Source organism: Neltuma alba, unplaced genomic scaffold (assembly GCF_004799145.2).
Source record: "Neltuma alba isolate B1F8T4 unplaced genomic scaffold, ASM479914v2 tig00011960_pilon, whole genome shotgun sequence".
In the NCBI taxonomy this organism is placed as follows: domain Eukaryota; kingdom Viridiplantae; phylum Streptophyta; class Magnoliopsida; order Fabales; family Fabaceae; genus Neltuma; species Neltuma alba.
Genome location: NW_021636538.1, coordinates 73,478 through 93,894, shown reverse-complemented (window position 1 = coordinate 93,894; position 20,417 = coordinate 73,478). Strand labels below are relative to the sequence as shown.

The window sequence follows — 20,417 nt, the reverse complement described above, 5'->3', positions numbered from 1 at the left end:
ACGAAACTCACACGTGAAACGCAAAAATATGTCACATGCACAGAGGATGAATACCGTCAAAAGAAAGGAAAAAAATTTCGACTACACTGATCGGAAAAGCTGCGATTCATGCGAGAGAGACTGCTTATGCTTGCGTTGTAGGTTGACGAATTCGAAAGGGCTTTGGATTTCCGGCGAGGAAAAAAATGGCGTTCGTCGCTGCTCAATTAGCAGTGGGTGGCGGCCAACGCTAGTTACGTGGAGACCTGAGCCCTCCTGAGGCTTCCTTATACATATGAATCATGCAAGCAAGCACATTCCATGTATCCAAATCGATTTTGGATAACTCAAATATAATTTAAATTTTTCATGCTCCTTAGATAATTTTTTAATTTTAATATATACATGTATTTATTTTAAAAGATACATGTAGAATAATGACAATATCATAACTGATAAGAAAAACCAATTTATTGCTAATAAATTATATATTAAAAATTTCAAAACTTAATAAGTACAAAATACTATAAAATAAAGATAGCATTATAACTAATACAGTATCTTTTAAAAAAATAAATTTATTATTAAAAATTTATCTCTTTGATTTTTATTATAAGGTGTTTTTAACTGATTCTCATGTTTTAAGGAATGACCATTATAGAGAAATATTTGTTATGAGTTTTTTAATATGAAACCTTAGTAATAATAAGAGTAAAATTAAAAAGTAGTGATTAATGAGTAAGTTAATAATCTATATATAAGACAAAAAGTTTCTTAGAGAAGTTTATAATAAGAATTAGAGACTGTATAAATTAAATTTTTTAAAATTTAATCATTCAAATCAAATTTTAAATAGTGGTCTATGAATAACCAACAAACTGTTGGTTGAGGTAGTAGTGGCCTCATTCCCGTAAGAAGAGAACATGAGTTTAAGTCCGGGAAAGTATATTTATTGAGGGGGCTATTCCTTGACCGTTGCAGGCCTGAAAGGGATTAGTCTCAAATCTAATATGACTTGGAAATACCCTTGTTTCATCCCAAAAAAAAAAGTAAAAATAGTAGTCTATGAATAAACAATTTTATTTTTGACCAGACTATGAAAAAACGATTTGATGAGGTGAAATCGGATGAGCGACAACCAAGTGACGAAAATGATTTGGCAACAAAAAACTAGCTAAAAACTTGATTGGGGAACGAAGATTTCGTTATTCTTTTTGTTGTTTTAAATTTACATTTAAATAATTGGCAAAAAATACATTTACCTTTAATAAATAATTCACAAGTTTTATTTCGTATTAAAGTCAGGGAATCGACTCTCCATTAATTGCTTGATATTTTATTCGATTAATTTTGTTTTTTAGGTTATACTATATTGAAGAAGGTACAATATGAGTATCTTAACAATTGTTGCTGTTGGCCCAAAAAAAAAAACTCTTTCATATTTCTTTATTCGATTAATTTTTTTTATTTTAACAATTATACTAATATTTGTTGGCCTGAGTGATGATTCGATTATTAATTATTCTTAAGCAAATTCTCAAATTTAAAATTATAAATAAAGAAAATGATGAAAGACCCCCCCCCCAAAAAAAGGAGTTTACTTGATTTAGTTGAGATTAGCCATGACTCAGTACCATAAGATACGGGATGATTTTAAATAAGAAATTATCTAGTCTAAGCTAATCAAATTTAAAGAGAATTCACAACAATTCCTTCCAAATAATTTGCAATCCTAACTCAAATCAAATGTTACAAGCAAGATGAAGAAAGGGAACAGCTAGCATGGGCATAAGATGGAACTGTGTGTTAATTTTGAAGATTAAGACCGATTATAGACTATTAGGGCATTGATGATATATCCATGATCCACTATTCCACTCTATCTAGCTTTCCTTCATAATAAAATACATTCTCTTTTTTTGGTTCTAATGACTAAAAGGCATAAAAGGATAGAGTGTAAAGTATAATGTCAGGTGATAATGACGTTGAGGGCACATTAAAGACGAAGGCGGAGCCCCTGGCTCCCTCCACACTTGCTGCGCCACTGGCCGTGAAAAGCACCACTATGGCCTTCCCTCTATGTTTTTATTTTTGTTTTTATTTTGAATTGTTTAGACCAAATTGAAAGTGGTTTGATTTTAATGTTTTTAAAAAATTATTATTCGAAAGTATTTAATGCGTAGAAGATCTTTATAGCAAATACCAGAGAGAGTGATTTATACATAAAGGACTGAAGAAAAATTAAAACACACACACCCACATTTTTTTTTTTTTGGAAATAAAGGCAACTTCATTAAAACAAGCAGGATAAAAACATTACAAATAAAAACACACCCGCATATGTTGTGTCATACACAGTTTCATGTACTTCCTACTATGCTTAATATAAAGCTAATTTACCATTCAATTTGGTTCTAAATATAATATTTTAATTTATTTTGTCTCTCATATTTACCTAATATAGTCCTTACAATAGTTGCATATATTAAAAATGTCATCAACTAACAAGGTGTTAGTTGAGATAATATGTTATCTTACCCTGTTAGGAGAAGAATACAAATTTAAATCCTAAGAAGCATATTTGTTAGAGAGGTTTTAACCTTAACGCTTTTGACCTGATAAAAATTAGTTTTAGGTCTAAAATGACTTGAGAATACTCTAAGTTATATATAAAAAAAAAGAAGAGGTGAGTTAGGTCCAGAGACTCACCAAAACCAGGATATACCTTCAAGTTCATAGAGTTCTTACAAAAGTATTTACAGATCACTCACCAACAAAGTCCTCACAGCAATCGAACTCGCAGCTGTCGGGTTATGAGCCAATTTCTTACTAATTAGACTAACTCTTGGTGGTAGTATTCATATAATTCTGCTTTCAAACATAAATATATAAAAGTAGACGATTCAATGTGATGAGGAATAGGATATAGTCAGAGTAAATTTATTACCTCCCAAGTGGTCTAAAAATGTACCTATTTTAAGGCCTTAATTTGCTTGCTTTTCAGGAATCGGATATACTGCATGGTAGCAAGATTGCAAGCAATAAGTCCAATGGCATAAATTCGGTCTCGCTTGTGAAGAATATCGACCTCGTTTATTGGCGCCAAACTGAGTAACTAAATATTGTTTCCATTTTGGTGTTGCAGATGTGGGCATATTCTATTATTACACATACAGAGAGAATAAAATAATCCTAGTTTCTTCAACTTTGAACGATATATATAGGAATCTAAATATATTCTTCTGATTTTCGAACCCCATCAAATTAAATTCCCGTTCATTCTAATATGCCCTTATGATAATATTGCAGACGAAGAGGATATGATTATTTAAGCATGCATGCCACAGTTTCTGCCGGGACATGCAGAACAGGGCGAAATTAAAGAAGCATTGTTCTGCTTCATCGGCCATAGAAGCATTTCAAAATCTCCGGAACTGCAAATAGCAACATGTTTGGTTGGCCATTTGGGAAAACCACACTTCCCAATGCCCTGTCTGTAAGTACATATCAGTCACCTCTGCATCGTATGTAACCGATGATATACATATACATATATATATATATATATATGATCCTCTTAACAATGATCTATCAATATTCTCCTCTGATTGGTTTGACATCAAGTCCGTGACTGTGAATTCCATGGCCATATATAGATTGTGGAACTGAAGGTGCATATGGACTGTGAAGGGTGTGAAAAAAGGATCAGAAGAGCAATCTCCAAACTAGATGGTAAGATCCCAATTCTGTACTGAGACAAATCTGAGTAGTTAACAGAATTTACTTCTCTTTATCATCTTATAATTATGTTTTGGTGTTACAATATTACGAAGGAGTGGATAGCTTGGAGATAGAGATGGAGAAACAGAAGGTGACCGTGACAGGGTACGTGGAGACGAGGAAGGTGTTGAAGGTGGTGAGAAGAACAGGAAGGAAGGCAGAGTATTGGCCATTTCCATATGACACTGAATACTATCCATATGCATCGGAGTACTTGCACGAGTCTACCTTCACTTCTTCCTATAACTATTACATGCATGGGGACAACGAGAGCGTTCATGGCTATTTTCCAGAGCAGGCATATCCCACTGTCCCAGATGAAACTGTTGCTCTGTTCAGTGACGACAACGTTCGTTCATATTGCTCCATTATGTGAGCCGCTCTGCTATAACTGATATCATAACATGTAAAACTCAGCAGTGGATATCATCAGACAACTTCAATGTATGTCTATGAAATCTCCTTCTGACACAGATTATCACATAGATACTTGAGATTGTTGATCATGCTGGGTTTTCTTGGTCATGCTAGTTTTATAACGATTGAATTCACCGATATCTACAACTTGCTTATAATTTAAGATGTTTATTGCCATGACATGGATAATATGTAATCGTTGAAATGCGTCGAACTTCATAACTTAACCGCTGTGAATCTGAGAGACTCCATAAATAGAGAAATCACAACAATTAGTATCAGAAGCGCTGGGAAAATTGTCACGAAAATCAAATTTGTAAGGAGGCATGTGATGAGGACCACGTTGAAGGTACATGGGAAGGGGTTTCTGATTTCGAAGGAGTTCACGTATGGCAGGATTTGAAAGGCATGGCTTAAATCATCAAACGGCGTCCGTCAACTTGTGAAAAAATAGACGTTTGGGAGGTTGGTCGCAAAAAGCCCATGAAGCCAAGACACCTGGGGATGCAAACAATAGACATTTTTTCCCATTTGATCAAAATTTCTTTTTAAGACGTCGAGTGCCAAAAGCTTTCGCTTCCTTACGGAAATAAACCGCTCATCACCTCAACTAATAGATAATTTTTTTGGTTCCAACCTCCAAGTTCTAACAAGATATTTATTTATTTAATTTTTTTCCCACGTGAAAGACGATAATTCATTTTGTTATTTTACACATTTAAAAGTTATCAAAATAATTTTTAAAAAAATTGAGCAAAGGCTTTGAAAAATATACAGGTTGGACAAATCAGCAGAAATAAAAAGCAGTACTGCCAACTTATAAACAGCTCGATTCTATATAAATGTGATATTTTACATTGATATTGATGCCATTGGAATAGGTATTCCTATTGTTTCAAACAATCAGCTTGTTTGTTCGGGGGTTGGATTCTCAACACCCTCAAAAACAAACAGTGGTCAACATCTCTCTCCCCATACATTTAAAAAAAGCTCTCCAAATAATCATGAAATGTCACCTTTGCTATTTAGAAATTATGTACATTCAGTGCAACGAGAACAGACTTTCTCCTTCGTACTGTCTCATTGTCGCTCGCCTTTCGCTTTCTGAATTGTCTCCATGGCTTCTTCGAAGGATTTCTGAATTCAAAATATAATCACAAAATTAGAAGTGTACCATTTGGTAAGGTGGCAACAGATCCCACAGGTTGCCAGGATTAAAATAACAGAGATAGCTTAAAATCGCTCCCTGAAGACCTGCTGCATAATTTTAAGTAGAAATTTCAATTTGTAAAGCGCAATTTTCCAGCCAAATGCCCAAATGCGAAGATGTGTGTGTAAATATTGTTTGGCTTTTCTCTGGCATTATATTTTAAACTGATCTTGTGACTACAAATATGTATTTTTGAAGTAATTGCACAAGACAGAAAAATCAAAGGACAAGAACTTAGTTGTAATGGGGTACTTAAACGAATATGGATCATCAAGTAAAAGTCGAAAAAAAGAAAATGACAATATCGATAGTTTACCCCCGAATTTTGCATCTTCCATATGGCTTCTCGGCTTGAATCAATAATGACAATCCCTCCTAAGAAAGCTCTGCATTAACATCCCATATCAGGACATGAGATCGTAAAGCTAAAAGCAGCTAACATTTAGATAGCATATTCCAGACAGTATACTAAGGATACCAAATGAGCGTAAAACAAGTTCTATCCCTTTCTTATTTGGAAATGCACAAATGATAGGCAACAAGAAACCAAAGTAATAAATCTTCAGTTCCCAAAATATTTGGACACTTCTTTCAGTTTATTTCTTAATCGAGAAAAGTTTTATTATTAGAATATAATCCAGTCAAGAAAACAATGGGCAGGACATGTATTAATGCATTGTGTACCCTATTTATTAAGATATATTATGCATACATCTAACGCATGCTGGGCTCATACTTTGAACAATAGAGTTCTAAGTTTACAGTTTAAAGTAAAGGAAAAAATAATTCTGACTCATTAAGATTCCATATCTAAGCATAAAGCAACATCCACCCATCTGCAGGAGATCAATATTGATATCAAACTTGAAGGTATAAGCAGCTTAATACAACATCCCCATCTTGAACACCCAACAAATGAGTAGAAGACTGAAAGTGAAATGCATTGTATGTCACACGCAAGGACATGAACATAAGAATCGTAACAAGCTATTTTGTTAGATCTTATAATATTAGGAGACAGATTCTATAATAGAGAAGAGACAATTAAAACAAATCAGTTTAAAATGTAGGTATGACCCCAAAAAAAAAAAAAAAAACGAAATCATTGAAGAAAACACAGAGAAAAGGGATTGCTTTACCCAGCAAAGCCAAGATTGAGGAGAAAAGCTCGCGTAGTCAGAAACCGAAGAGCTGACTCAAACTTGGACGCCATGCCGCCAACACTAAAGCCAGAACCAGATTTATAGCTATATTTGTAATTGTTCGTGTTTCCTTTCCCACCATAGTTATAACTATAGTAGTAATAATAGTTGTAACCGCTACTCCCACCAGCAGAGAAGCCACTTCTGCCAGTGCCAGCCCGCGATCGTATATTGTAGTCCGCACGCTTCCGATCATCCATGAGGACCTCATAAGCCTCAGAGACTTGCTTGAATCTGAGAGTGGCATTGTCCCTAACGGCCTTGGACGATTGCGAATGCTTGTCTGGGTGGAACTGGAAGGCCAATTTCTTGAATGCCGCTTTGATTTCTTCTTTACTGGCGCTCTTCTGCAAACCTAGAACCTTGTAATGATCCATGGTGCTCAATTAAACTCAGTATTGATGAAATTCGCTATATTTCTTGAACTTTCCCACCGGGAAACAGGAAGTGGACGAGTCGTTGAGGGAGGCATAGACCGAAGATCACATGTTTTCTGCTTCGGCAAGTTGGATGAACGAGTTTGGTTCATGGCGCCAGACTCGAGCGCGCAGCAACGCAAGTCGTGGCGGAGCCGCAGCCGCTTCTTTGTTCTCGCCATGGGGTTGGGCTTGGGCCAAGCCAGCGCTAGGGGCCCATGCCCTATGGTCTGGTCACTTCAAAGTTGAAATTCAACGGCCTCATGGAATTTGTTCATTGCTTTGCGCGCGCGTATAAAAAGAATTAGTTCATTACTTGGTGGGTAATTAAGCCGATCTAGGCGGTTTTCCTATTAAAATTTGATATTGGTTTTTTCCTTTTGAAAAAAGAGCGTAGACTAAACGGAGGATGAATTATATTTGGAGTCACCAACGACTTTTAAGCAATTATTGCATTTATATGTTAACCTAAATACATTTTCCCAGAAGGATATGAAACATGAGTGACATTATTTCCTCATTTATTATATATATACATACCCTCCCTAAACATAGGGCGAAATTTATATAGATAAAATTCCATTCTATAATTTGAATAAGAAGAGGTATATGTGCATTATAAATGAAGTATTTACATCTTATAATAGAAATTTAGGATGGTGTATAAGTTGACTGTTAAGAAGAGTCTGATCTGGTCATATATAAAAAAAAAAAACTTAATAATGATGTCACGTGAATATGAAGGGGGTATTTGAATTAATTTTTTAAAATTAATTTTAAGGTGTCAGGAATAAATACTCCTCTGATCCTATTTATAAGGCATTTTCAATATGACACAGATCAAAAAATCTTAAACTGCATTAACTCTTCATTAAAATATATAACTTTCTAATTTTACCTCTATTTAATATATACATATTTTAAAAAAATCATTAGCTACACTATAATAAATAAAAGTCAATATAGTATATTTATAGTAAAAATTTAATAAAGTGACTTATAAATAAGATTAAAAATTTTTCCTCCACTTTATAAATAGAACTAGAGGACTGCGTGGGTAGTTTTGTTTCAAAAACACTTGTAATGTTGTAGGGGTTCTCAAACGGCCCCAAAGTCTCTGGTTAAAAAAAAAAAAAAAACAGCCCCAAAGTCAAGAGCAACTACTCTTCTGCTTCATATTATCCAATGAGCATGTCATCTCTGTCGTACCTAAAAAAGAAAGAGTTTGTCGTCTCTGTCCTTCAAAGTCAAGCGCAAGACCCCGTAAGCAGCGATGATGACACGAGGGCACGTCGTGAGGCACAAAGAAGAAAAACCAAAAGAGAAGCGGGCAACGATCTCATTCACCAACACGGCAATTTCTTCCTTCTTTATCCGTCATGGGTCCGCTTAAATATATAAAATATTGATTTTAAAGTGCAAATTATTCAATAGTAATTAAAAATAACCAAACCAGGCCATATGAATATTAAACGAAACCATATAGCACGCACCATAGATTTCCTGCCTTGGGTTTCACAGCATTTTGCCATGCTAGCTCGTTGAGAGAGAGTTGGAGCTAGTTCAATATCAAACCCAATAAGCTTTTAGAGAAAGAAAAAAAGGAGATTAAAATAGTAGCGATGGTGTTATCTTTTCTCCTTCATCCCTGTCTCTCCCCCTTTCGTGCCGTCCCACTCTCTCGCTGTCCAACGATCAAATTCCATGGCAATGCCATATAATGCATCAGAATCAAATAAATGCAGCTCCTTATAGCCTTAAGGTGTAACTAGAGGAAACACAGAAAAGCGGAGGATTCCCATTGCACTATATTTTCGGTTTCCTCAATCTCCTTCAAAGTTTCCTTCCTCTATCCATCTCGTCTACTGTAACTCATTCATTCGCATATCTGTGCATCGGTTTTCAGGAGTTGCATTGTTCGTTATGATTCCGCTTAATATCTCTTGGTTCGTTGTTTAGGTTAGTTTCATCTTATATCGCATGGCGTGGTTTTTTCTCATAACTGTTTTTCGTGGAGCGTAAGGGTCTATGCTGGTTCGCTTCTGCATGAATGGTTGAAACAGATTTAAATTAGAGGATATAATATAAAGATAGACGGAATCAGGGAAAGAGAGGAAGATGGGATCTGCACTGGAAATTGGAATCCGAATGAGGAACATGCTGACTTCTCTAACCAAGGCGTGTTACAGATTTGTCCGGTGCCATCCATGTCTTGTGTCTTTTCTAGGATTCTTGGTTATTCTGTGCAGACGGTTTCCTTTTGTGGTTTCCATTTTGGTATATATGTCCCCTGTTCTGGTCTGCACTGGTGTTCTGCTTGGCACCCTTCTGTTTTTCGGTCAATTCAACTTAGCCGAAGTTCAAAAAGAAAAGAAGTTTACTGATAACGTTTCATCCTTTCATATGGGATTTTCAGAGAGTGCCACTGTTATTTCCAGGAGAAATGAATACAAAAGTATCACAGAGGAGAGGAGCATTGGAGAAGCAAGTTTGGTGAAAGACAAAGTAAACAAGGCTGATCAAAATGATGGTTTACTTTCGTTAAATGTGCCGGTGGTTGATAAAAATTCTCTCAATATTCAACCTGAGAAACAAGTGAAGGACGAAATGAAGAGGGAAGTTCTTGAGGAGAAATTGAAGGCCAAAGGTGTTACAAGAAATGCTGAAGCTATTCACGGGGAGGAGGAGGAGGAGGAGGAGGCATCAGAGCAAGGGTCTGATGATATTGAGAGCTCCTCACCAGATGCTTCCATGGCTGACATAATCCCTGTGCTTGATGAGCTCCACCCACTATTAGACATGGAAGGCCCACAAACTGCTCATTCGTCCCGTGGTGGTTCTGGCATTGAATATGAGAAGTCTCTGAAAAGCGATGATGGCAGTGTTGAATCAGATGAAGGCACTGAAATGCCAGATTACGAGGAAGATGAAGCAGAAGAAAGCGGCATAGAGGATGAGAGTAAATCTGCAATAAGATGGACAGAGGATGACCAAAAGAATCTCATGGATTTGGGTTCTTTAGAGCTAGAAAGGAACCAACGTTTGGAGAATATCATTGCAAGAAGAAGAGCTTGGAGGCAGATTACTGAGAAGAATCTAATAGACTTGGAAAGTACTGAAGTTCCCTCAAATGTTCCACCCATTGTCACAAGACGCAATCCATTTGATCTCCCTGATGATTCCTATGATGATTCAGGGCTACCCCCAATTCCTGGGTCAGCTCCATCCATTTTGCATCCTAGAAAGAATCCTTTCGATATTCCTTTTGATCCCAATGAAGAAAAACCTGTCCCCAAAGGAGACAGTCCTAAAGAAGAGTTCCCTGTGTTTAATCAGAAAGATACATTTTTCCGTAGGCACGACAGTTTCAGTTTGGGACCATCAGTCTTAAGGATGACTAAACATGAGAGACAGGATATTTATTGGAAACCCATCTTTGTGTCGGAGCAAATGGCTTCACAGGGAACAAGCTATTCCTCGTTCCTGATGCAACAAAGTGAAGTAAGTGATTCAAAATTGAGTTCTATTCCTGAAACTGAATCAGCCAGTTCAACTGATCAAGAAGAAAGGATGTCCAATGAACAAGATTTGCCTCAAGAAGCAGAATCCTCGGGCGAGGTTGACTCTACGGAGATGACACCAGAAAAGCAGAGAAATGTTCACCGTGAAGAAGTTGAAATAGTGTTGGGTGGGGTGGAAAATAATTCTGAGACAGAACTTTCTTCTGAAACAGGAGATGCTGTAATTCACGAGGAATTCAATATAGGCGAAACACATCTGAGAAGAGAAGTTGATGAGCAGAGCAGCAGTAAATCAAGTCGGTCTTCTCTATCAGAAAGCGATTGACGAAAAATCAGCTAGTGTGCAGCAAGAAGAAAAAAACCACCTTCAGGAGTCTAGAATTATGACACAAGCTTCTGTGGAGGACTCGGATTTGCAGTTTGAAAGTAGTGAAGTGGAAGAACATCAGCACAAGGAGCCTGTTTATGACTCTAGCCCACCAGCTGCTAGAAAGCTTCAGTCTTTTTATTCTATATATTTTGATTCAGCTACAGACTTTTTAGAAAGAACTTCCTCTCCAGCTTCAGTAGAAACGGCTGCAGATGTGACCGATGAGAAATCTGAACTGCATGATCAGAGAGAAGATCATAATACTTGTGATCATGCAGAAGACCACTCAGCCTCTTTCCAGCCACATATGGATCAGGATAATGCAGAACTTCATCGAGATTTGGACAAGAAGGCTGATTCTGTAACTTCCAATTGTCAACATGTGCAATCGGAAGAAAAACCTCCGTCTCACATGGAGAATAACCTGTCAAGCTCAGATACACCTGTTGCCGCAGCATCTATTAGTGATCACAATGAAAACCAGGTAAGATAAACAATTGTTACCACTTGGAACTTCGTTTTGATTTAAATCTACATTGTTGTCCCATGTTCCTTTTTTACCCCTTGCTTTTGTCAGTTACGTAACTATTCACAGTCATTGCTAATGAAATTGACAAAATTTGCTACTTGCTGTGGATTAGAATATCACATAAGTTTTCCTCTCGTCTAACTTTCACTGAAGCCCCCCTTTCAAGAAACGGAAGAAGAGATCACATAGTGGGAAATTTTACAAAAGTACATTCAGATGGATGTCTAATATAATGCTTGGTGTTAATGTGAAATTTCAGTTTCATTGCTATGCTCAAAGTGAGGATTTTTATTGTTTCTCATCAGTAAGTATTCATATAATAAATTCATTGTCTGTACTTGCATGCGCATGCGAGATGTTCACGACCTCTATTCAATCCTTCATGTATTTTATCTAGTGAACATCAACAGCTGTGCCGGCATTGATTTGGCGAACTATAAGTTCAGTTACTAATCCATGACTGGGAATCTAATCATATATTCTTTTGACATTGTGGAAAATCATGTCATCTATGTAAAATCCATTCAGGATGTAGGCACTTCCAACAATGGAGATGGAGAATTTTACGATGCCATAAATAAGTTTGATCGAAGCATCTCATCCTTGAGCGATGATTCATCCGTGACTCCTGAATTTAAATCGCCCGCTAATGGATCACCAAAAGATATAAAGAGGGCAGAGGTTGAGCAGGGTATTCCAGTTCTTGAAGTAAGATCAGCCGAAGAGATAGACTTGGCTTTTAAACAACTTCAAGAAGGAGCGGATGTTGAGGAGGTCATCCTTCCATCCATGATTAAAGATCAGCTTGGTAGAGAAAAGTCTGGAGGTAACTCAGAAGCTAATTCACACTTGAAAGTTATTGAAGCTGGATCATTGGACGATATTAATGTTGCTTTTGAGCTAACCTCAGAAGTTAATAAAGAGAAGCTGTCCAAATCCTCAGATTTGAAGGATGGAATAGGGAAAGGGGAAGCAAATGAAGCGGGAGAATTTATAGGTGGAGAATCAAGCAACCATGAAATAAGCAAAATCTCTACGGAAATATCAGAAAAGGTACCCAGGAGCACCTCTAATAACGAGGCAACAACTCAAAGTAAACGATCAAGTTCTAGTTCCTGCTCTAGCTCGGGTGACTCTGATTGACACAAGATTCAGCATGAGCAGCGTTTTTCTGCAACTGAAACAATTTTGAATATGCAGAGGTGGTCAGGTTTCCCCCTCTGTTTCTCATTTTTGATAGATCGTTTTCTTCAAGAAAGCGCTTTGGTCCCCCCACAACCCCATGGAGAAAGATATTTATTCTAATGCGAGCGGGCAGGACCAAGGGGACATCGCATATAGGGCGCCATCTTATTTGTTTATTCTTGGCCGCGGGGTACATCTTGTTTATTCCGACTACAATACGTTGTTTATTCCAACCCGAAAAGACATTGTAGACCATAATTTTGCTTGTAGTGCTGATGTCCGGAGCTGTCATTGTTCTTCAAGTTACTAATCCGTTCTGGTGAGGTTCTATGAATGCCACAGCGTGAAATTCTTTTGATATTAATTTGTCCTGTGATCTCGCTTTGTGCTTGCTTTGATATTTGTTTATTGTATTTGTTATTATAAACTAGCATCTATCGTCAACCTGATTTGGTCATGAAAATGAGGCTTCACCCTTCCAGAGTTAACATCTACGATGTGTTCAGCATTGAGATTTTTAACATACCATGTAGAATCAATTATCGAGACATTTTTTTAAACACGTAAAAAAGATTCAGCCCACGACTGAATGATGGCGAAGTGCCCAAACCATTGATTACAATGATTAGCCACTCTCACATAATTGAGAAGGAATATACAATAAAGGACATAAATTACGTGCAGTTCGTTAGATACGTTTTGTGCTGTTTTCCGATGAATTAGTGGCATTCGCATCATTTAAACACGTCGTCAGTTTAATCGCTAACGATGCTGTTAACTCACCTTTTACCTTCATCCGCTCAGAAGCCTACTTCTTCCTTCGGCACTATCTTTCTCTTCACGTCTTGACTAAGAATGATTTCTTCAAAGAAAATGGCCTTCAACTCCTCGTTTTCTCTCTCTACCTTCTCTCTCCTCCAAACAATTTCCCCCCTTCACCTATCAGTTTCACCTCCTCTCCCCCTACTTGCAACGCCAATAAGCCATCGCCGATTAACACCCCCGCCTGCCACCATTCGTCCCCTTAACCCCAACCCTCTTTACCTCAAGATTCTACCAGATATGAGTTATCATTCAAATCTTCTTGTCTACCACAGAGACCACCATATGCATTGTCAGCTTCGATCTGGATACTGTTTCGGATCGTTGATGCGGATGCAATCAGTGAAGGAGGTTATTCGTGGGGTTTAATGGATTGTGGCAGTAAAGAAACCCAGACATATACTGCCTCAAAGCTTCATGAAAAAAGAAGAATGCATTTTTTGTCGCATGTGCCCAACACAATAAAGGAACGAGAAAAGGATAGGGCAAAAAACATTTTTCTCTTTTTTTTTTGGGGGGGGGGGGGGACATGGGGGCTTTGGTTTGCAGACGTGGAAGACGTGAAGGAGATGATAAGAAGGAAGAGGTTACAAGGGGAGTTAAAGCCGTTAGTAGTTAAGATGATGATGTGTTGAAAAGAGACAGATGTCCTTGCTTGACAGGATAACAAACCGTACATGAGTTTTGTCATGGGAAGCAATGTCAATTACAATAAGTCAATAACAAGCTACCGCTTTTGCTTCTTGTTTGCTGACCTGGAACTTGTCCCTCCCTGCAAAAGCCATTCATGGACGACTCATGAGCCCCGTGCATAAAATACAATAGTACGCACCTGTCTAGAAAGCATTAAAAATAAAAAAACCATGACCTGCAACAACCTTCATCAAAGTTCCATTAAACGTCAGTATTATTAATATAACATGAACCTAGATTAGCTTATGCTCCTACTGATATGTAACTTGGAGGCCTCAATTGGCATATCCTCCTATTACGTCATACAGAAAATATAGAGTTCTTCACATTCTGGATTTGCCAGAAAGCAGTTATTAGTTATCCCCCATAACTTGTACTATCTATCTATCCATTGCTGCAGATAGCACAGCATCACACACTACTCATGAACTACTTTAAAAAGATCGAATTCAAACAGTTCATTGGATACTGCCAAGCATATGGACGGCATTAGAATTACTCTGTTCTCTTGTAAATTCATTTCTTCCCAGCAAATCTAACATCTAAAGAACTCATCTGCACTTCCTTTTTGATAACAATCCGAACCAAAGTAAGGCATTATTCTGACCTCTTGACAGAAGACCAACTAAAACACTATGCGTCATTTTTTCTTTTGATGCATTCCCAAAACCTAAGGAATACTTGTCCGATTCATTATCATAATCATGACAAAAAAATCAAAGTTCTTACCACAGTTGATAGCTGTTCACTGATGTAGGTCAAGGATCTCAACATAGCATCAAGTATATCCCTCGAAAGCTTAAACCTCACGTCAGTTTCACCAGGAGAAGACTTGCTATGATCATGCAGCTAAGAGTAAATCAAGAATTGTAATTACTATCCATAATATTGATCAACATTACAAAGTAATAACAGAATGTCAATAACGAACAATTATTTTAACACTGCTGAACAAAATAGTCACTTATCAATTTGTTTTAATTAAACCGCTTCTAAAGGAAGCTTTTTTGACACATAATTACAAAACACAGTTATCTAGAAGCTTATCCAACGAGGCAATCTCACCAAGGTTTCCAAAAGAGAATCAACAATGCAAAACAGGACCTCTAGGACTCACCGTGCTAAAAGAAACTAATAAAAAACCTTCAGATTTGACACAAAACATCAAACCCACAATTGAATGCTGAACAGAATTTGATGGTTACAACTCTCTTTTATACAAGGACCAGAACTCATCTGTTCTTATCTAAACGTGATCATAGATAGAAGTGATCTGTCCATCATAAAGGCCTTTAGCTTAAGGTATTAATGATCAAAGAATTACTTTTCTCTTCATTACCTTAAGACTAATGATAGCCACTTTATCTCCTGGGGATGTGCCATGATTCTCCATGGTCCAAGTCATTGACTTAAGGCGGGGAAGGTTTTCCTGTGATTTTGTTGGAAGATTAAAAGGCATATATGCCAATAAAAAAAATATATCATCTCGAGTATGCTATTTCTAACAAACATCACAACTCTATAAGATAATGATCAGCAGATTTTATCAGATATGATACAACCAGGCATCAAATTCAGCCAACTCATCCACAGCTACGTGCATGGTTCCTCGTCTAAACTGAATGGAATATCTTAATCCAAATTAAATTATATTTCTGGAGTGCTCATTTGTTATTATCCATTATATATAGTCACATCACTCCTAACAACCTTTTCCCATCAATAGTTTTCTTTACAAACATTACTACTTCCAAGCATCTTTCTTGACCAATTGTCTCGCGGCACTAACTCCACCACGGTGAACATGAAAATATTCTCTCCCTTCAGCCTATAGGCAATGGCTTATACTTAGAGAAGCATTAAAGACCTTAAAAAAAAAAATCACATAGATTCTTCGAGAAAAATGAGATAGTTGCACTGCTCAAGTTCAATAATAATATAAAATCACCAACCTAAAGTTCGTACAGAAATCAGAAGAGAAATACATCAGCAGCAATCAATTACCAAGTTGTCCGAAGAAGCAATATCAGGTTGGAAGCATGCACTCAGCCCGGATCCATTTATGTCAGCTACAAGCGGCATTGGAATTCCAAAGTCATTGTGACTCAATCGGGTAAGAGGATCGCCTTGACGTGGCCACTGAAATGTTGGCATCTCTGAAGATGGGAAAGAAGTCAAAGATGGTGAAACATTTGTTCTGACCTGACAGGAGACACTTGTTCTTGGCAATAAATGCTGAAAAGACAGCAAATGGAAACAACGATGAGATGAGAGTGGGCAGAAGAACAAAACAGTCTAATCTTTATTGGTAAGAGAAATATCTATAAGTAAAATACACAAGTCTTCTCCTAACTTACTAACGTATTTTACATGTGGAATTTTGAGAGAAAACTGTATTTTTCATTAATATGATACATTCCGATATATATACACGGAGGGAAAAACTGGAGAATAAAGGCTAACGAAAGCTAATAAAGTTATACAGATATTTATAATATTATAAAATAGAAAAGATGACCTCACAAGTCGACTGTCAAGACTTTACTCCAACAAATAGGTTACAGTAAGACTGTGAAATCATTGGGAATTAATTTTGTAGCATTTGATAAAAGGTTCAAGAAACTGAAACAGTATATTCGACTTTTACTCCATAGTCAATAGTACATCAAAATCTAAGACTATATTATGCATATAATGCAGAAATGTTTTAAATCCCCATTTCGCGCATTGACGCATGGAACGCTCCTAAAGCATCGCCAACAGGACTACCACTCTAATTTTAATAGAACACAGCGAGCATTGAGGATGTGAATCACAGATTATCACATAAAGATGAGAACAAGCATGCATGTTTTTTGGCTCCCATAAGATGGGCATTTTAACAATTAGGAAAATGAATTCATGTATAACTTGTCTCTACAAGGGCGAAAGAGGTCACCTGTTCACCAGACACATCCTCCTTCCATTCATCTTTATTTTTCTGGAACGATAATACAAGAATGCTTTGCAGGTCAAGTGGCAGATCAGGGGGAAACAATTTCAGAAGGTCATCGCCAGTGAAGTTTTGATACGCTACCACTCTAATTTTAATAGAACACAGCGAGCATTGAGGATGTGATCACAGATTATCACATACAGATGAGAGAGACAAGCATGCATGTTTTTGGCTCCCATAAGATGGGCATTTTAACAATTAGGAAAATGAATTCATGTATAACTTGTCTCTACAAGGGCGAAAGAGGTCACCTGTTCACCAGACACATCCTCCTTCCATTCATCTTTATTTTCTGGAACGATAATACAAGAATGCTTTGCAGGTCAAGTGGCAGATCAGGGGGAAACAATTCAGAAGGTCATCGCCAGTGAAGTTTTGATACGCACATTTTCTGATGAGTGAGCGCAGGCATGCCAAGACCTATTTTGACTGTCACATTATTATACATAAATTCCACCATGCATGTTTCTACAATTCAACAAACATACAGTAAATAACAAATAATTAGACGTAACAGAGCGATCGCAACAAATAAGGAGTATTGTATGAGAGAAAAAGGGAGGCGCTGAGAGGCAAGAATTGAAAAATGCTGACTTAAAGCATCCTAGGCCTGCACAATATGTAAATGCAAATCAAGATAATAGCTCAGCGAGAACCGAACACGTTAGCCTTCTCAAATTCATGGTGGTATAGAAAAACAAACTAGAGTATTTCCCGTACTCTCTGCAGACCAGTTGAATTTGAGAGAGAAAACACATGTTCAAACCAATAATGGGGAAAAAAAATTATAACAGTATTACTTTACGTATGGTCCTAGTCTTAGCATTAGTATTACCATTATTAACACTTAATTAATAATTGGAATACATTTAAATAACAATCGCATGAAAGTTTTACAGAAGAAGAAAAGAGCTTCGTCTTCATAAATTTACAATCAAACGGGGTTCTCGCCAAGAGAAGTTACCCCAAAAGCAATGGTCAAAAAGGTGCAACGGATATAGATGGAAGTATCCTGAGAAATGTCCCAAAATGAACAGCAAAATACAATCCATGACTTCAACAACGAATTCAAGAAAAAGCAACTCGTAAAAGGAGTTAGATATGCATTACGGGATCGAGTTGGGATAGAGAAGGGAGGTTGAGGAGGGACTGAAAATGGGACTTCTCCGAAGAGGAAAGACCGGTTTTTCTTGTCTTCCATAGGGTGGAAAGTATGTGGTCGATTGCTTCCTCTGATTTTATGGCCGAGAGTTTGTGCAAATGCAGGTGTAGAGTGTCCTCCACCATTTTTCCGGGCTCTCGGCGGGTGGCGGCAGCACCTGCTGCTGCTTCTTCAGATGGGGGAAGCCGGCTCTTTATGGCGGTTGGGATTTTCCTTTTTCTCCCTCTTTTTTCCTTTTTACAATGTAAATTGCGACAGTGTCGGCGTTTTGGAGCATGGGAGAGGATCTCGTTTTTTGGGTTCCCACTTGGTGAAGGTTTAACGACTAATACTCTTCTCATTTTTAATATAAGATTTATTTAATTAATTTGATTAGATTAAAAAAATTATATAAGTTAGTTAATTATAAAAAATATGACACGTTTTTTTTTAAATATTATAATTATCTTTCTTAATACTACATCTTCCTCTTCTGGTTGAGAGAGTATCCATATGGGTAATTTAGAAAAAATTGATAAATATGAGAAATGGGTCTTATATTAGGACTAAAATCAACTCACCAATGGGTTTATATTAAGGATCGGAGGAATAGTATTTAATATTTTAGGAAATAGTAGTACTTTTTTTTGCCAATATTTTAGGAAATAATTTTAATTATATAAAATGACCACAAAATCCCAAAACAACTAAGCCAGTAATTGGATTGAAATTAGGTTTAGATTTAAAATTTTAGTAGTGACATAAAAATCAATAATTAATTTGTTCTAAAAAATAATAATTTTAACTCTTTAAAGTAACAAAAATATATACCTAACTTTCTAAAATATTACTCCTCCGGTCTTATATAAGACTCAATTTGACTTTTTATTTGGTCCTATTATAAGACTCAATCCATTTTCTCTCTTATATTTATGCATTTTTTCCAAGATAATCCTTCTAATAATGATAGTTTTAGCCAATATACTAATTAGCAAGGATATTTTAGGAATAACAACACTTTTATTAAATACCAACTTAACTACTTCTTAATTCCTCAATAAATCAATTGAGTCTTATAATTAGGACAGGAGGAGTAGTTGTCTTTGCCAAAGTTTTGTTGTTATTTATATAACTAAAATTATTTTTTAAAGTCATTCTCCATTTCCATATTACAAATTTCCAACTAATCCGAGATTATTGATATGTTCCCGTGAGAAAACAAACTGGGGAAATCCTTACTTCCCATTGATGGGGGGAAAACCGAACGGTGGTGGGCCAAAAAAGGGTAAACGAACGTTACGAAGCTCTCCCTCGCAAATAAAAACCCTTTCCCACCAGGAGGGGGAAATTGAAACCAACAGCGGTTTCGACGGAAGAACAGCCAAGATACCGACTGGATTCTGCTGTCAACGCTGAAGTGGATTAACTGCTCGGAAAAGATAGAAAAGGCTAGAGAACTCGCGGGAACCTCATCCCTGAGGCGAAATATTCATTTTTTGACCTCCGTGATTCTGTTGCTTGTCCAGTAAGTCTCCCGAATGTTGTCTGCTTCACTTTCTGGTGCTTCTGCGACTTATTGCTTGTCAATGTTGGGTTTTTCTTCTGAAAATTAATACGAAACTTAATAAGGGCTTCGCTGGAGCTTTTGTTGAATGCTCCATTCGGGCATTGTTCTTAACAATCCTTACCAGCTTCCTGTTCCTGGCCAATTTCGTCCCTCAGATGGAAGACTAGCCGCTTCCTCTGTATTGACAATCCTCTTATTGAAAGCCAAATCCTGAAATCTACGTCCATCATCGAAGAAATTAGCAACCATGCTGTTATCATTTTGCCGAGAGATCTGAGTTTGTCGTTCGTTGGGTTTCTGGATGATTTCTGCTTCTGCATTCTTTGTCTTTTATGCGTGACCCTGAAGCATCTCACGGTAGAGTTTTACTGTTAATAGAATTGGTCTTTCTTCTCAGTTGTCCCATGCTTTGACAATTCCAATGACATATGACATGTTTGATTAACCAAGCAGCTGAGGCTATTGAGGTGCTGGCAAACAGAACACCTCCTCTGCCTCCTTGTACCCAAACTTTCAATTTACATGCTTCTCTCAGCATTACTGAGGCAGAAAACAACAGGGCAGATGTTGTTGCTGCGAAGCTTCTTGCC

The 20,417-nt window shown here is 37.0% G+C and overlaps 5 protein-coding genes across 5 annotated transcripts; 3 read left to right on the top strand and 2 right to left on the bottom strand.

Annotated features, from left to right (window-relative positions):
• Positions 1-3,427: 3,427 nt before the first annotated feature.
• Positions 3,428-4,135, top strand: LOC114719963 (heavy metal-associated isoprenylated plant protein 45). Its single transcript, XM_028905544.1, has 3 exons — positions 3,428-3,475; positions 3,636-3,711; positions 3,813-4,135. Exons 1-3 carry the CDS (start codon positions 3,428-3,430, stop codon positions 4,133-4,135), a joined length of 447 nt encoding a protein of 148 aa, XP_028761377.1.
• An 851-nt stretch (positions 4,136-4,986) lies between these two features.
• Positions 4,987-7,140, bottom strand: LOC114719961 (chaperone protein dnaJ 72). The gene is made up of 3 exons (XM_028905542.1): positions 6,526-7,140; positions 5,703-5,772; positions 4,987-5,313 (listed from the first exon to the last, which is right to left on the bottom strand). Exons 1-3 carry the CDS (start codon positions 6,963-6,965, stop codon positions 5,257-5,259), a joined length of 567 nt encoding a protein of 188 aa, XP_028761375.1. The 5' UTR covers positions 6,966-7,140; the 3' UTR covers positions 4,987-5,256.
• Positions 7,141-8,805: 1,665 nt separating this feature from the next.
• Positions 8,806-10,919, top strand: LOC114719973 (uncharacterized). The gene has a single exon (XM_028905556.1). The coding sequence runs from the start codon at positions 9,123-9,125 to the stop codon at positions 10,848-10,850; it is 1,728 nt and encodes a 575-aa protein (XP_028761389.1). The 5' UTR covers positions 8,806-9,122; the 3' UTR covers positions 10,851-10,919.
• Positions 10,920-11,318: 399 nt separating this feature from the next.
• Positions 11,319-12,681, top strand: LOC114719960 (uncharacterized). The gene has a single exon (XM_028905541.1). The coding sequence runs from the start codon at positions 11,881-11,883 to the stop codon at positions 12,565-12,567; it is 687 nt and encodes a 228-aa protein (XP_028761374.1). The 5' UTR covers positions 11,319-11,880; the 3' UTR covers positions 12,568-12,681.
• A 1,346-nt stretch (positions 12,682-14,027) lies between these two features.
• On the bottom strand, positions 14,028-18,471 carry LOC114719937 (uncharacterized). Its single transcript, XM_028905513.1, has 7 exons — positions 18,230-18,471; positions 17,493-17,539; positions 17,063-17,186; positions 16,129-16,359; positions 15,464-15,553; positions 14,854-14,973; positions 14,028-14,203 (listed from the first exon to the last, which is right to left on the bottom strand). The coding sequence occupies exons 1-7, from the start codon at positions 18,404-18,406 to the stop codon at positions 14,159-14,161; spliced, it is 834 nt and encodes a 277-aa protein (XP_028761346.1). The 5' UTR covers positions 18,407-18,471; the 3' UTR covers positions 14,028-14,158.
• Between the last annotated feature and the right edge of the window lie 1,946 nt (positions 18,472-20,417).